Raw genomic sequence first — 17,414 nt, 5'->3', positions numbered from 1 at the left:
GATTCCGACAGTTGGCCATCATGACCAAGTACATTCTGCGGATGGCGGAGGCCCTGGATGCGATAGCCAGGAACACTGCTGGCACAGGCCTCCCAGTGGTCCCCGAGCGCGGCACTCCACCCTTAGGTTCCGCACCACCACTGCGAACGACAGATGAGAGCAAGGACCAAGATCTTGCTCCTGCATCAGAGAATGTTGCCCCCTCGGCACCTCCCACTCCTGTACCCGTGCAACCACTGCATCTGCCTTTAACCCTCCAAATGAGGCACCGCCTGAGGAGCTCCTCGGCCAGGCGCCGTGGAGCGAGGAGTGGAAGGGAATAGAGGTGGGGAGAAGAAGGGGAGGGGGGAAGGAAAGTGAGGTGCATGTCCGCAGGTGATGGCTGTGTTATATCTCCATCTGGGTGTATGCAATGTGTTGTAATGTATGGGGGCTGTGGACCACGCTCCTGCTTTGCATTTGTATTCTGTGTTGCTGGACATGTTGAACATTTGATTGATGTCAATGGTGGAAAAAGTGGGGTGTGGGCAGGGGTTGAGTGTTATTGCCTGTGATACTTATGATTTCAGACTAATGTTGGTATAACATTTTTTTAATTGAACCTAACCTTGTTGCGCATTGTCTCAGATAGCTGGACCGGTACACATTGGTGATTCCTTAACATGAAAGGGTTAAATACAAGTTAACTTTAATCAACGTAAACTTTAACTGGCACAAGGTGATGGGCACCATTGATGTCTGAGCTGCACACACACACTGTGTTAGCGTTGTCACTCACATCAACATTCTTTCAGGCAAATCGTTCAGATATCAGCTCCTCACGTAAGAGTCTTGCAGCTATGTAGCCACCACGGCCCTTTCCTGCAGTCTGGAGGGGGTCGTGGACATGGTTGCATAGCCCGCCGGATTGTCTGACCCTAGGTCAGCATCTAGCCCCTCATCGTCCTCTTCCTCTCTCTCCTAAGTGGAGCATCAGTGCCTTCTGGCAATTCTTGGCCCCTCCTGATAGTCAGGTTGTGCAGCATCGAGCACACGACCACGGATTTAGCTACTTGCTCAGGGTTGTATTGTAGCTCCCCTCCTCAGTGGTCAAGACATCTGAAATGCTGCTTAAGCAGTTATTGTTTGATGGCCCCATTGCATTGAAAGTATAATAGCGGTAGATCAGAAGCAATGATTTCCTCACTAAAATACACCTAGATTAAACCCCCAATAGTCCAGAGTCTGAAAATATGTTTGTTGAGAAGTTTGCTTCACCTGAGAAGAACTCCAGAGTCAATGCAAACTCCCCTGAAGTTGAAGCAGCCTTTTGAATGAAGCGACCTGCGATTTTAAAAATGGCAGTCACTCCGTTGGCGTTCGTTCAGAACAGTTCCACTTTTTCTGGCCGTTTTTTTGGGTGAGCAATATTGTGGGCGATATGTGCGCGAGGTGCTAAAAGTGACGGTGGGCGATCTCCTGGGCATTAGTTTCGCCAAGTGTGCTCTTTACGACAAAAAAAAGTGGGCGGGTGGTATTATTGAATCTCGGTGTTAATTTCATGCGGAAGCTAACACCGGGTGATATTATGGGTATTGATTTTGCCCATTCTGATGAGTCCGCACCAAAAAAGTGGGCGGGAAGTAATATTTTTTCCTGGCGTTAAGCACATGGGGAAAGTAACGCTTGGTGATAAGTTTCCCAAAAATGCTCGTCAGTTTCCATTTTGTGCCAAAATGGGCGATATATGGGCGTTAGACGTCATTTCAGCGGTAAAATGGGCGTTAAGTGGGCGTCAAGCATGCAAAAAAAGTGGAGGTTCTAGCCCCTAGTAAATTCCAATCGTCCACAGTATGATAAGATGTTTGTTCAGATGTTCATATCACCTCCAAAGACTTTCAGAGTACATCCGAACTCCCCCGAGGTTGAAACAGAGCAGCCTTTTAAATGATGCGACATGTGATTTCGAACATGGCGTCCATACCGCTGTGAGTAGTTCCGGTTAGTTCCACTTTTTCCCAGCAATTTTTTCGGTGAGCGATATTGTGGGCGAGATGTGTGCGAGGTGCCGAAAGTAAGGATGGGCGATGTACTGGGCGTTAGTTTCGGCAAATGTGATCTTTACAACAAAAAACAGTGGCCGGGCGGTATTATTAAATCTCAGCGTTAATTATGTGCCGATAGTAACGGTGGGTGATATTATGGGCATTGGGATCGTCCATTCTGATGATTCTGTCCAAAAAAAGTGGGCGGGCGGTATTATTTTTTCTCGGCATTATGCACATGCGGAAAGTAACACCGCGGCGATAAGTGACCGAGAAATAGGCGTCAGTTTCCATTTTGTGGCTAAATGAGTGATATCTGGACGTTACATGTCATATCAGCATTAAAATGGACATTAAGTGGGCATTATGCATGCAAAAATAATGGAAAATGTATCCCATACTCTTGTATGCCTATATCATGGAAGAGGAGGAGGAAAAATCATAGGAAAATCAGGCAGCATTTAAGATGAACCTGACCTAATATTTCCCACACCATATAGTATACAGGCAACACGTTTCTTTGAAACTGTGTATGTCCAGGCACTTACGGTTGTTGTTTCAGAATTATAGTATTCACATTTTCTTTTAATCTCAGAAGTGTACAATATTGTTGACACTACCAAAATAATTATTCTAATACATTAAAAGATCCAACCTGTAAGAATCGTGTGTGTAAATATTCACTTTCTTGTCTCAAATTTTCAATGAGAGTATTTAACTCGTCAGCAATTGTATTCCTATTGAAAACACAATACACAAGTAACATACTTCAATAATCATTTAAGCAACAATAAAGTTAACAGGATTTACATGCTGTAAAGACTGAACAAGTAAATAACTTGCATCCTCCATTTAAGCATTTAATTGTATAAAACTAATATGAGTCAAGTGTGTTATGCAGAGCAAAGTTCTTACAACTTGTTAGAACAGTAAAGGAGGAATAAATCATGAGGTAATTATTGATGTTTTCTCCTTTATTGTGTCAAGGAAAGCAGTTTTCTCATATATTCAGTATTAAACATGTATGCACTAGATTGGAGCTGTAGATTCTGATTCAAGTAAAAAGCAGTTAGAAAGTTAGCCCATACAATAAAAAAAATACTCTGGCCCTGAATATCCATGGAAGTTCTAGTAATCTTCTACTGTTAACTTCGGACAGAGATTGGGTAGGAATCCTGGGGAAATAATGTAAATAGCTGAGGCAACATTTGGATTTTTACTGACAACTCATGACCGAGACAAATGTTGACCATCATCTTTCCTTCTCCCCCTCCTCCTCTCATCCACCCACCCCCTTCTCCTGCCTACTCACCCCCACATCTCCTCTCCCCTCCCCTACTCTTCCTCTCTCCCTCCCTCTCTCGTCCTCTCCCATCACCCATTCCTCACCCTTTGTCGCCTCTCCGTCCATTTCTCTCATTCCTTCTCCATTTCTCCGCTAGACTCATTCTCTCCCTACTCCTTACGTTCCCTCTCCATTCTGTCATCTTTCTCCCCCTCCCTATGCTTTTCCCCTCTCCTTCCTCTCCCCTCTATTCTTCCACCCCTCTCCAACTTCCCGCCCCAACCTTTCCCTTCCCTCTCTTCTTCTGCCCTGTTATTAATACCTCTCCACTCCCCAACCTGTCATCTGTCCCCTAAACTCCCTCACAGGTGGTGCCCCGACCTGCAAGGAAACACCAGCCGCAGGTCGTGGGTATAACGAGGAGCATGCCGCTTCAAGATACAGCGCGAGCCGATCCAGGAGGGCGACGGCTTCAAGGAGGGCGACTGGGTGAAGTCACCAAAACCCAGCTCGCCGATTGGAGCTTGGGCACGAACTTTGGCGGGGCCTAAGTACAGCAGAGGTGCGGCGAATGATTGGGACGGAGAAGCGGAGAGAGATCAGGGCCCAGGAGTGACATGATTGGGGCCCAGGAGAGGTGAAGGCCCAGGGGCAGCACGGGCCAGCCCACACTGCAATACGAGTGCACACTAAGTCCGTGCAGCAGAGCTGGTCTCCACGCACAGGCAGCTTCCACCCTTCAATATGTAGTTCGCAATCTGGAATATCAGGTCCTTCATCGAAACACCGGTGAATTCATCCCTTTTTGATGTGGGAGCAAGTCATCCTCGATACGAGGGACCACCTAAGAAACTCCCTCTCTGCCCCTTTCTCCCCACTCACACCCTCCTCCCCTACTGCTTTCCTTCTTTTGCCCCTCCACTCTCCTCTTCCTTTGAAGATTGGAATGTGCTCATCAGTTTTAGGCTGCAGAACAGAAACACCCATAAATTTGACACTGTTTTTCATCTGTGATGTCTGCAGTACGAACTCTTTTTTTCCTATAATATACCTATATATCCCTAAATTCAGTTAAATACAGTATCAATGATAAAATTACATTCAGCATTCTGACTAATTGTGCACAAACATCAGTATCATTTTATAATAAATTATTTTATGTAATAGGATTTTTTTTACTTCTGAGTAACTAGTTCTTCAGTTGCTTTGAATGCTTCACTGTACTTCCTTTCAAGTGAAACTTCTTCCTCTTTCAGATATTTATGCTCTATATCTAATTGTTTAGCGGTCTGTAAAAATGGAGAAAACAAGTGATTAAAACCAAATTCATTATCCTATTGGGTACAAATAGAAATGTAAATAATAAAATATCTGAACCTAATTTTGGTTAAAATAAAATTAGAAATAAATATGAACCGATTCCCAAACAGCCCAATCACAGCCGTCAGCCCTACTTCCCAGCTTGCTGTTCTCGGTCTAGACTATAGTGAATTCCCCTCCTTCCGCTCAATCACTGGCACCAGGGCCTTCAGCCACCTTGGACTTGCTCCATGGAACTCTCTTTCATAACTACTCGCTTAGCTTTATCTCTCATCATCTTCAAACGTTTCTACACAACCCAGCTCTTCGATCTCACTTTCAGCCACTTTCCTCAATTCTTCACAGTTACTGCTTCATGTACAAATTCACCCCTGCAAAGCACTTAGGATATTTTGCTGCATTAAAGGCACCACATAAGTGTACATTATATTTTATAATAATTCATAATGCTTTATTTTTACAGAAATAGGATTCACATGTGTGAAAACTAAGTAATAAATAACATTTGTAACAAATTGTAATTTGTTTAGTTCAAAATTAAAAGTTTAGAATATAAACAGTAGTCAGGATTAATTAAGGAGAATTTTGAGCTGGTTATTATGGGGCTCAATTTTCCCCGAGCCTGTTTTCTGGCGTATTGCCAGAATTGCGCTGTTTAATTAGGTAAATAAATGCACCAGAAAAAAATCTCCGAAGTTTCCCCGATGGTTGGCCTCTAATCTGCAGTCGCGCAGCGTGGCTAGTCGCCTCGGGGGCGGGGACGGGGGAAGGTGGAGCCTGCGGTCTGCGCTGGAAAAAGGAGCCGGGCCTTCTGCGCATGCACGGGGGAAAAAACTGACGATCTTGACGTCGCTGAAATGGCCGCGCATGCGCAGTAAAGCTCCGAGTTGGCAATCGGCTATTTTTAAAGAGCAACTTGTGTGTGTGCGCCAGAAGGAGTGCTGTGTTTTGAAAAATTGCAAGCTGTATGCAGAAGCAGTGCTGTGTGTCTGAGAGCAGCTGCAGCAATACAGCAATGCAGCAATGTGGATCAGGGACAAAGAATTTCTTGGTGGAAGAAGTGGAGGCACTAGTTACTGTGATTGAGAACAGATGGCAGGAATTGGATACCAGCAGAGGTCACATAAAAGTGCCACCAAAAGAAATTAAGAAACGCTGGAACCAAGTTGCAGAAGATTACTGCGCAGTGGTGAACACCAAGAGATCTAGAAGCCAATGTAAAAAGAAATGGCCGGACCTTGCTCAAGTAGTTAGTATAATATTTTCATTTATTCAATGCATTTGTAAATGTGACTATCTGTATATGTCCCACCCAGCAGAAAGACACCCTCTCTAAAAAGTTGCATTTTCATCTTTGCAGAGGAAATTGGCCCACAACAAAAGGGAAAGAACTCGAACAGGAGGAGGCCCGCCAAATCTGCATCCACTGACACCATTGGAAGAGAGGGTCGCAGTTTTGATGGGTCCTGCCTGCAGAAAAACTATCAGTACTGCACAAGCTGGGCCCACACTTGAGGGAGAGGGTAAGTCCTGAAAATTCATCGTGGCTTTTCAAATCAACCTGCTGCCTGGCCTGGCCAGAATCAGGGGAAGTCATAATGGGGAACAAAGAAATGGAAGACCAATTGAATAAGTACTTTGGTTCGGTATTCACTAAGGAAGACACAAACAACCTTCTGGATATAAAAGGGGTCAGAGGGTCTAGTAAGAAGGAGGAACTGAGGGAAATCCTTATTAGTCGGGGAATTGTGTTGGGGAAATTGATGGGATTGAAGGCCGATAAATCCCCAGGGCATGATGGACTGCATCTCAGAGTACATAAGGAGGTGGCCTTCGAAATGGCGGATGCATTGACAGTCATTTTCCAACATTCCATTGACTCTGGATCAGTTCCTATGGAGTGGAGGGTAGCCAATGTAACTCCACTTTTTAAGAAAGGAGGGAGAGAGAAAACAGGGAATTATAGACCAGTCAGCCTGACATCGGTAGTGGGTAAAATGTTGGAATTAATTATTAAGGATGTCAAAGCAGCGCATTTGGAAAGAGATGACATGATAGGTCCAAGTCAGCATGGATTTGTGAAAGGGAAATCATGCTTGACAAATCTTCTGGAATTTTTTGAGGATGTTTCCAGTAGAGTGGACAAGGGAGAGCCAGTTGATGTAATGTATTTGGACTTTCAGAAGTTTTTCGACAAGGTCCCACACAAGAGATTAATGTGCAAAGTTAAAGCACATGGGATTGGGGATAGTGTGCTGATGTGGATTGAGAACTGGTTGGCAGACAGGAATCAAAGAGTAGGAGTAAATGGGTACTTTTCAGAACGGCAGGCAGTGACTAGTGGGGTACCGCAAGGTTCTGTGCTGGGGCCCCAGCTGTTTACATTGTACATTAATGATTTAGACGAGGGGATTAAATGTAGTATCTCTAAATTTGCGGATGACATTAAGTTGGGTGTCAGTGTGAGCTGCGAGGAGGATGCTATGAGGCTGCAGAGTGACTTGGATAGGTTAGGTGAGTGGGCAAATGCATGGCAGATGAAGTATAATGTGGATAAATGTGAGGTTATCCACTTTGGTGGTAAAAACAGAGAGACAGACTATTATCTGAATGGTGACAGATTAGGAAAAGGGGAGGTGCAACGAGACCTGGGTGTCATGGTACATCAGTCATTGAAGGTTGGCATGCAGGTACAGCAGGCGGTTAAGAAAGCAAATGACATTTGTCAAGCATGATTTCCCTTTCACAAATCCATGCTGACTTGGACCTATCATGTCATCTCTTTCCAAATGCGCTGCTATGATATCCTTAATAATCGATTCCATCATTTTACCCACTACCGATGTCAGGCTGACTGGTCTATAATTCCCTGTTTTCTCTCTCCCTCCTTTCTTGAAAAGTGGGGTTACATTGGCTACCCTCCACTCCATAGGAACTGATCCAGAGTCTATAGAATGTTGGAAAATGACTATCAATTTGCCTTCATAGCGAGGGGATTTGAGTACAGAGGCAGGGAGGTGTTACTACAGTTGTACAGGGTCTTGGTGAGGCCACACCTGGAGTATTGTGTACAGTTTTGGTCTCCTAACTTGAAGAAGGACATTCTTACTATTGAGGGAGTGCAGCGAAGGTTCACCAGGCTGATTCCCGGGATGGCGGGACTGACATATCAAGACTGGATCAACTGGGCTTGTATTCATTGGAGTTCAGAAGAATGAGAGAGAATCTCATAGAAGCGTTTAAATTCTGACGGGTTTAGACAGGTTAGATGCAGGAAGAATGTTCCCAATGTTGGGGAAGTCCAGAACCGGGGTCACAGTCTAAGGATAAGGGGTAAGCCATTTAGGACCGAGATGAGGAGAAACTTCTTCACCCAGAGAGTGGTGAACCTGTGGAATTCTCTACCACAGAAAGTTGTTGAGGCCAATTCACTAAATATATTCAAAAAGGAGTTAGATGTAGTCCTTACTGCTAGGGGGATCAAGGGGTATGGTGAGAAAGCAGGAATGGGGTACTGAAGTTGCATGTTCAGCCATGAACTCATTGAATGGCGGTGCAGGCTCGAAGGGCCGAAAGGCCTACTCATGCACCTATTTTCTATGTTTCTATGTCTATGTTTCTATGTGTGAGACTACTCATGCCACCCATCCTGCCCCCTCCTCTGCTGCTAACTGTTTGACTGTTCTGTTATATTTTGCAGATCCTGAGGCCAATTCTGAAGATGCAAAAGAAGATTCAGACGTGGATGAGCCTGAATCCCAGTCGTGGGGTGCAGCAAGTCACACCCAGGGCCCCATCGTCCCAGGCTGCGGGTCCTAGTGGGGTGCAGCGAGGCACACCCAGGGCCTCATCATCCCAGTGGGATGCAGCGAGGCAGATCCAGGGTGAGGGGAAGGAAAACTCGATCATACACTGCTGAGATGCAGGATGTAACAGATGTGGTTCAGATGATATCATTGAGTGCGGAGAGCATTGACCTGATCACTCCTGGACACCATCAGTAGGGTGAGTGATGAGATAGCGGAACTGTCGGGAGAAGTAACAACACTCGCCGGGACCATCAGTGAGGGAATAGTGTCCATAAGGGAGGGAATGTCAGAGGTAGTGCAAACTACGTAAGTGGCCATGAGGGAGGGAATGCCAGAGGTACATCAGTCATTGAAGGTAGGCATGCAGGTACAGCAGGCAGTAAAGAAAGCAAATGGCATGCTGGCCTTCATAGCAAGGGGATTTGAATATAGGAGCAGGGAGGTCTTCCTTCAGTTGTACAGGGCCTTGGTGAGACCACACCTTGAGTATTGTGTGCAGTTTTGGTCTCCTAATCTGAGGAACGACATGCTTGCTATTGCGGGAGTACAGAAAAGGTTCACCAGACTGATTCCTGGGATGGCAGGATGAGGAGAAACTTTTTCACCCAGAGAGTTGTGAACCTGTGGAATTCTCTGCCACAGAAAGTTGTTGAGTCCAGTTTGTTGGACATATTCAAAAGGGAGTTAGATGTGGCCCTTACGGCTAAAGGGATCAGGGGGTATAGAGAGAAGGCAGGAATGGGGTACTGAGGTTGCATGATCAGCCATGATCATATTGAATGGCAGTGCAGGCTCGAAGGGCCGAATGGCCTACTCCTGCACCTATTTTCTATGTTTCTATGTAGTGCAAAGCACGGCAGTGGCCATGAAGGAGGCTATGTCAGAGGTAGTGCAAAGCACGACACTGGCAATGCGTGAGGGAATATCAGGGGTAGTACAGGCTATCAGGGAGGGAATGTATCAGTCCGCTGAGACACTGTCAGGGTGTATGAGGGACGGTATGTCTGAATTAACTGCTGCAATTAGGGAACACGCCCAGACCCCGCGCCCATTGACAGAATCAACTGCCACTTCCACTGCAATCCCCACACCAGCCTCTGAAAAGCCCCAAGCCGGACCCTCCATATTACCAGCTGCCGCCGCCGCCCCCCACCCCCATCAAGAAGTGCGCATTAGCCGAGATGTTAGAAGGAATAAGCTTGGTACCATGCCCAAAATCACTGCGCCACCGCCTGCGGCAAGGGTGGTGGAGAGTCCAAGATCGAGCGCAGTGGGCAGTGTTAGACTATGGGGGATGAGAGATGGGTGCAGCCTTTCTTTGCTGCTGTTGGTGTTGATGTTGTTACTGTTGTAACTGTTCTCAAATTAAAAGTTTTTCGTAAGTTATGTAAATTTATGTTTATAAATGATCTTAAAAGTTTTTAAGCGATCTTAAAGAGTCATATTAAAGTAAAGTTTGATACAAGAATAATGTTATTAAAGTTAAGTTAAGTACATTGTACACTTTTGAATAAAATATATTTTACATTAAAGCTGAATCATGTTCCATTAACACAACACAACATTACAGAATAGCTCCAAACATGTCCATGTGGAATAGTTGTCGCTGAGCCCTCAGGCATCAGTAAAGCATTCACAGATGAGCTGCTGGCGCAAGGCTCGAGCAATCGTTAAAGATGGCCCGTCCTCCTCCACCGTCGTGCTCCGGCCTCGGGCACTTGCATGGTTTTCTCATCCTCGTTATCATCCTCCTCCTCCTCCTACTCATCACCTGCATCTTTAACATCATTAACATCAGCCACTCTCACCGCGGGTGGGTCTTCCACTACCAGGTGCTGCTGCCTCATGATGGCTAAGTTATGCAGCATACAACAGTGAACTGACCGACAATCTCGGGAGTATTGCAAGTAGCCTCCGGAATGGTCCAGACATCGGAAACACTGTTTCAAGATGCCAATGGTCCTCCCTATGATGCTGCACGTCACAATGTGCGACATGTTGTATTCATGGTCAGCTTCCGTCCGGGTTACGTGTAGGAGCGTCATGAGGCCGTACCCTTTGTCTCCCAGTAGACAACTCTGCCCTTCTGGCTGATGCTCAAACATGGCAGATATAACGCTGTCACGTAGGATGAACGTATCATGGGTGCTGCCAGGGCAGCTTGCATTGAGTGACATGATGTGATGCATGTCGTCACACACAAGCTGCACATTAATGGAGTGGAAGCCTTTTCTATTCCTGAACATCTCGGAATCCTCTAAAGGTGCTTGCAAGGCGATGTCGGTATAATCAATGCAGCCCTGTACCTTTGGGAAGCCAGCAATCCTTGAGAACCCCACAGCCCTGTCATGGATTGCTTGGGTGGTCATTGGGAACTTAAAGTCATTCTTCCATGCAGCCGTGACCTGGCGAATGGAGACATGTATTGTATATTGAGAGATGGCGCACACATCTCCAGTTGTAGCTTGAAACGATCCAGAGGCATAGACTGAAAGTGCAGCTGTAACCTTCACTTCAACTATCAAAGCAGTCCAGCTGATGCTTCTCGACTGCAGGTCTGATCTCAGCAACTCACAGATCTCACTGACAATTACTCTGCGGAAACGCAGCCTTCTGACACAGTCTGCATCACTCAGGTGCAGGTACGAACGCCTGTCTTGATATTCCTGAGGTGGGCAAAGTCTCCTGCCCAGCACCCTATGGGCTCTGATGTTCCTGATGTGATGAGCTCTAATCAATTGTCTCCTACGTAGCACAATGATGCAGAACGCTCGCACAAGATATGGCATTGTCATTATTGCCCCCATACGTAAAGTTAAACTTTCAAAGAAGCTCAAAACAGCAGGAAAGCAGGCAGCACAGGTTCGCAGCTCTCTCTCTCTCTCTCCCCCCAAGGTCTGTATGGATGGATCACACCCAAATGTCTTTTGTCCTCTCCTCTCTCCCTCCCTTCCACCACCCACGCCCTTGAGTCTTGTGACCTCTCTCCCTCCCCCCTCCCCCTCTCTGGGCACCAAGCCTTCAGATTGGCTGTCTGCGATCCTCTCCGGTCCCCGAGTGAGATGCCTTCCTGGTCCGTTGTGGTGAGTACTTTCCTGGTCCAGTTTGTGGCTCCCGAGTGCATGCCGGTCGGTCAGTTTGCTCCCTCCCTTCCCTGCACAGCCTCCCCAGTCCCCAGTACAGTGCCTTCCCGGTCTGTGGCCCCCGAGTGCGTGCCTGCTGGTCAGATTGTTCCCTCTCTCCCTTCACCCGCCCAGCCTCTCCGGTGCCTTTCTGCCACTCTGTGACCACCGATTTCGTGCCGGTCCAGGTCCGCTCCGCTTCCCGCCCCGAGCCAATGCCGAATGGCCTCCGATGAACTTACCTGCACCGATTTCTTTAACTTTCCACAAGGGTTTTCTCGAGAGGCCACATACACTGGCCTAAGTAGAAATGGAGCAACTATTAGCTGGCCAAAGTTGCCTAAATGGCCAGAATTGGCATAAGTGGCTGGTAATGCCTACTTTTGAGGGAAAAAAAAACTTACCTAAAAAAAATTTAACTGAGTTACGCTGGTGCAAATTGATTGGTGAAACTGGGGATTTTTAAGTTAGGCCAGAAAAAGTAGCCTACTCCAAAAAAAACGGTGTAAATACTGGGGAAAATTGAGCCCTATATTCTGTCATTTAAAGTAGGCCTTTGATTTAAATCTAATTAACAACACTGTCCTTTTGTAAGCAAGCTATTTATGGTGCCGGTCTTCAGAGTATCGGGCGGAGGGGGGAGGGGAAGCAAGAGACCAGGACTGTCAAGGGACCTGGGATAGAGGGGGAGGGGAGCAAGAGATCGGGGCTGTCGAGTGACCGGGGGGGGGGTGGGGGTCCTGGATCGAGACGGTAAGTCTAAAGACACTTACCTCCTGGATGCAGCAGTCCCTACCTTGCTGTAACTGTAAAATGGAAGTTAAAGAGGCTTCCAGCCTCATGAGGGAAGGAATTTTCCCGCTGCCGTGTAAGTGGATTTGGAGGCGGGATGGCAGTAAAAGTTGCAGAAAATGGAAGCGCTTCGGGAACGTGCCATAATCCTGGCCTCATCGCGCCTTTAATTCACGCCAGCACGCCACAGACCCGAATGGCAGAGGAAGGCGACCTAATTAAGCAAATTAAATCCTTGTTGTGAGACCTGTAACAGAGATTTTAACCAGACCTTTTGATTTTCACTGGATGACCATGGGAGTCACGCAGCTCGGGAACCACGTCTGTCAACCTGAGGTGGAAGCTCAGCGTGGAAATCCAAATAAATACTCCCACATGACACCTCAGTACTTGGAAAGGGAAAGGCTCTTACTGACTCCATTTTGAGCACAGATTTAGGTGTCTAGAGTTTGCAAGTCTTTTCTGCAACCTGGGAAGCCACTCTCACTACTTTGCTCATAACTATCACGACTTTGACAGATTGCTGCTTTGATCTCTTCGTGACCTGCCAGCTATAACATCAGCATGGGTGCCGCTTATACTGTCTCACCTTGGTCCTCAATGATCTGATGCTGCAAAGGACAAAGGGCATCAAAGGGTGGGAGGGTGGAGGAGGGGATGAGGGAAGGAGAGGGAGAAGGGGATGGGGGAAGGGGAGCGAGGAGGGGAAGGGGGGAGGGGAAGGGGGAGGGGGGAGGGGGAGAGGATGCGAGGGTGGAGGAGGGTGAAGGGGGAGGGGAAGGGGGGAGGGGGAGAGGGGGGAGGGAGGGGAAGAGGGGGAGAAAGGGGGAGAGGGGGGAGGGAGGGGGAGAGGGGGGAGGGAGGGGGAGGGTCCCAGTGGAAAGAAATCAAGAATGCTAAAGAGAAACGAAAAGGACGCAATGCAGGAAAGTGATTGTGGTAAGGATAACCAAATTTTGTCAGGAAGGGACAGAGCATACAAACAAAAGAGTGCACTAGCAAATAGAGTCTAGGTAAGTAAAAATAGTGATATGACAAATAGGGCTATAGTACAAAAAAAAATGTTAAGATGTCTAATAATGTTAAAGAGACAAATCTAAAAGCACTATATCTGAATGCATGTAGCATTCGTAATAAAGTAGACGAATTAACAACGCAAATAGATGTAAACGGATACGATATAGTTGCAATTATGGAGACATGGTTGCAGGGTGACCAGGGTTGGGAACTGAATATCCAAAGATATTTGATATTTAGGAAGGACAGGCAAAAAGGAAAAGGGGGTGGTGTGGCGTTGTTAGTAAAGGATCAAATCAGAGCAATAGTGAGAAAGGATATTGGCTCAGAAAATCAAGATGTAAAATCAGTCTGGGTGGAGCTAAGGAGCACCAAGGGGCAGAAAACATTGGTGGGAGTTGTTTATAGACCTCCAAACAGCAGTGGTAGTGTAGGGGATGGCATCAAACAGGAAATTAGTGATGCATGTAACAAGGGTACTACAGTAATTGTAGGTGACTTTAATCTACATATACTGGCCAAACCAAATTAGTAATAATACTGTGGAGGATGAATTCCTGGAGTGTGTATGAGATGGTTTTTTCAACCAGTACGTTGAGTAGCCTACTAGGGAACAGGCTATCCTAGATTGAGTATTGTGCAATGAGAAAGGGTTAATCAAGATAAAAAATCAAATAAGTAAATATACATAAGATTCTGTGTACTTCATTTGCATTCAATATTTGTACTCTTTAGTATTAGCCTAACATTAATGCTTCTCTTGTGTTTTAAAAATTATAAATAAATATTGGAGTAATCTTTTCTTGTAATTGCTTTGATCTGTGTGGTGATACCCCATTGGAAAGGAGATTGAAAATGTAGTGCGAATCCACAGAATAAAATCCTGGACTGTATTTTACATAATTGGGTTAATTGTTCGACCTGTCTTTCTCAGGGAGAGTTGTACAACCATTGCATAAGAAGCCCAATCAATAGCTAGGATATAAAAGGATTAAAAATTAACCTGGTACTTTTTTTTTAGAGATACTTGAATGGTAGAGCTGTGGAGGCTGGGTCATTAAATATATTTAAGGCAGAGACAGACAGATTTTTGAGCGATAAGAGAATAAAGGGTTATGGGGAGTGGGCAGGATAGTGGAGCCGAGTCCATGATCAGATCAGCCATGATCTTATTAAATGGCGGAGCAGGCTCGAGGGGCCAAATGGCCTTCTCCTGCTCCTATTTCTTACATTCTTATGTTCTTTCAATATTTTGTATAAAGACGATATTATACATGATTAGAGGTTGCAACACAGAAACAGGCCATTTGGCCCAACCAGTCCATGTTGGCATTTAATCTTCACGCATTAATCAAACAATATGGAGAAAGAGTTGTTATTTTGAAAACACATTGTTAAATTTTAACATATATTTTAAAATTTGCCCCAACTGCATAGGCATCAGGCCATAATGGAAGAAGAAAAAGTGGCCATGCGAGAATATCATAAAATATAGCTTGCGGAATTGGGATATAAAGAAAACAAGATGGCATATATTCCTGAATTGTGTAATCCAACATCTGTAAATCTTATTCTGCCAGTCTTGTAATGATTGAAGCAATTTTAGTCGTATATTTACGTGGCAAACATTGTTAATGAAGATAAATGTAAAGCAGTATAGTTTTGGGAAAAAGAACACAGAATGGAAATATACCCTGAATGATAATATTTTCAATGGAGTACAGGAACAAGAGATCTGGTAATGTGTAACGATTCTGGGTTAATTAATTATCTCATAGTGAGGGAACCTCTTGGGAAGAGTGATAATAGCATGGTGGAATTTCAAATTCCATTTGAGGGCGAGAAAGCTAGGTCTCAAACTAGTGTCCTGAACTTAAATAAAGGTAATTACAAAGGTATGAAGGCAGAGTTGGTTAAAGTGGACTGGGAAAATATATTAAAGGGTAAGACTGTAGAAAAGTAGTGGCAAATATTTAAGGAGATATTTCATAACTCTCAACAAAGATATATTCCAGTGAGAAACAAAGGGCCCGAACTTGGTCAAAGCTAAGGCCCGCTAAGAGACCTGGCAGTACTTTGGCAGGGTGATTCCTCAAAAAGATCTGTAAAGACCGCCCGACGGCAAAAAAACGACTTATGCCCTGAATGTGGGCGGCAGCGGGCGAGACTTTCCAATCTCTGCGGCAAGTGCAATCCTTGCCAAAGTGCCGCCAAGGATTGAGTCAGGCCCAGGGTGGAAGGAACACATAAAAATAAAAATTTACACAAAAAAAACCCAAATCACTGGAAAACCTTCAGGGGATCCTATCCACCTGAATTGTTGTTCAAGAAAAAGTTTACAGGTCTTCATACTTACCGTTGGGGTTAGACCTGCCTCCACACAGCGGTCCTTCCCCCTGCTGCCGGCGACTCCCGCCCAGAGGAATCTGGCAGCTTGGCGGGTGGGAGGGTACGCACGTACCAGTGGGCGGTTCCCAGCGGTCCTCCCCTCCTGCCGGCGGGAGGCTTAGAGGAAACTGGCACCAAGGGGAGACTGCCCAAATAACTCGGCGGCAGCGGGCAGTAAGTCCACCAAGTCCGGGCCCAAAGTCTCTAAGAGAAGATGAACCACCCCAGACTAACTAAGGAAGTAAAGGATGGTATCAAATTGAAAACAAAGGTATACAATGTTGCGAAGAACAGTGGAAGACCAGATGATTGGGAAATTTTTAGAAACCAGCAAAGGACGACGAAAAAAACGATAAAGACAGAGAAGATAGCATATGAGAGTAAACTAGCAAGAAATATTAAAAGACAGTAAGAGCTTCTCCAGGTATATAAAAAGGAAGCAAGTAGCTAAAGTAAATGTTGGTCCCTTAGAGGATGAGACTGGGGAATTAATAATGAGTATCAAGGAAATGACAGAGACTTTGAACAAATATTTTGTATCGGTCTTCACAGTAGAAAACACTAAAAACATCCCAATAGTTGATAATCAAGTAGCTATTGTGGGGGGGGGGGGATTTAAAACAATCACTATCACTCGAGCTAAAGTAATAAAGTACTAGGCAAACTAATGGGACTAAAGGCGGACAAGTCCCCTGGGCCTGATTGCCTGCATCCTAGGGTCTTAAAAGAAGTGGCTGCAGAGATAGTAGATGCATTGGTTGTATTCTAGCAAAATTCCCTGGATTCTGGCGAGGTCTCAGCAGACTGGAAAACCACAAATGTAACGCGCCTAATTTAAGAAAGGAGGGAGACAGAAAGCAGGAAACTATAGACTAGTTAGTCTAACATCTGTCATTGGGAAAATGCTGAAGTCCATTACTGAGGAAGTAGTAGCAGGACATTGAAAAAAATGATGCAGTCAAGCAGAGTCAGCATGGTTTTATGACAGGGAAATCATGTTTGACAAATTTGCTGGTGTTCTTTGAGGATGTATCGAGCATGGTGGATAAAGGGGAACCAGTAGATGTCATGTATTTGGATTTCCAGAGAGCATTCGATAAGGTGTCACATAAGAGATTACTGCACAAGATAAAAGACAGAAGATTAGCTAACTAACAGAAAACAGAGAGTCGTGATAAATGGGTCATTTTCAGGTTGGCAAACTGTAACTAGTGGGGTGCCAAAGGGATCAGTGCTGGGGCCTCAACTATTTACAATTTATATTAATGAATTGGATGAAGGGACCGAGTGTAACGTAGCCATATTTGCTGATGGTACAAAGATAGGTGGGAAAGCAAGTTGTGAGGAGGACACAAAGAATCTACAAAGGAACACAGATACGCTCAGTGAGTGGGCAAGAATTTGGCAGGTGGAGTATAATGTGGGAAAATGTGAGGTTATCCACTTTGGTAGGAAAAATAAAAAAGCAAATTACTATTTAAATGGGGAGAGATTACAAAATGCTGCAGTACAGAGGGATCTGGGGGTTCTTGTACATAAAACACAAAACGTTAGTATGCAGGTACAGCAAGTAATCAGGAAGGCAAATGGAATGTTGGCCTTTATTGCAAGGGAGATGGAGTATAAAAGCAGAGAAGTCCTGCTACAACTGTACAGG

At 45.3% G+C, this 17,414-nt stretch overlaps 1 protein-coding gene across 1 annotated transcript in view; it reads right to left on the bottom strand.

Moving 5' to 3' along the window:
- ccdc175 (coiled-coil domain containing 175) overlaps nucleotides 1-17,414 on the bottom strand; it is a 253,696-nt gene that overhangs the window by 175,104 nt on the left and 61,178 nt on the right. The window contains exons 7-8 of the mRNA XM_070879130.1: nucleotides 4,489-4,598; nucleotides 2,680-2,761 (exon numbers count right to left, since the gene is read on the bottom strand). Of these exons, the coding sequence (XP_070735231.1) occupies nucleotides 2,680-2,761; nucleotides 4,489-4,598 (192 nt within the window). The remainder of the gene's footprint in view (nucleotides 1-2,679; nucleotides 2,762-4,488; nucleotides 4,599-17,414) is intronic.

This window comes from Pristiophorus japonicus, chromosome 4 (genome assembly GCF_044704955.1).
Source record: "Pristiophorus japonicus isolate sPriJap1 chromosome 4, sPriJap1.hap1, whole genome shotgun sequence".
Lineage (NCBI taxonomy): Eukaryota > Metazoa > Chordata > Chondrichthyes > Pristiophoridae > Pristiophorus > Pristiophorus japonicus.
The sequence above is the reverse complement of the archived record's forward strand: the minus strand, read 5'-3'. Positions and strand labels throughout refer to the sequence as shown.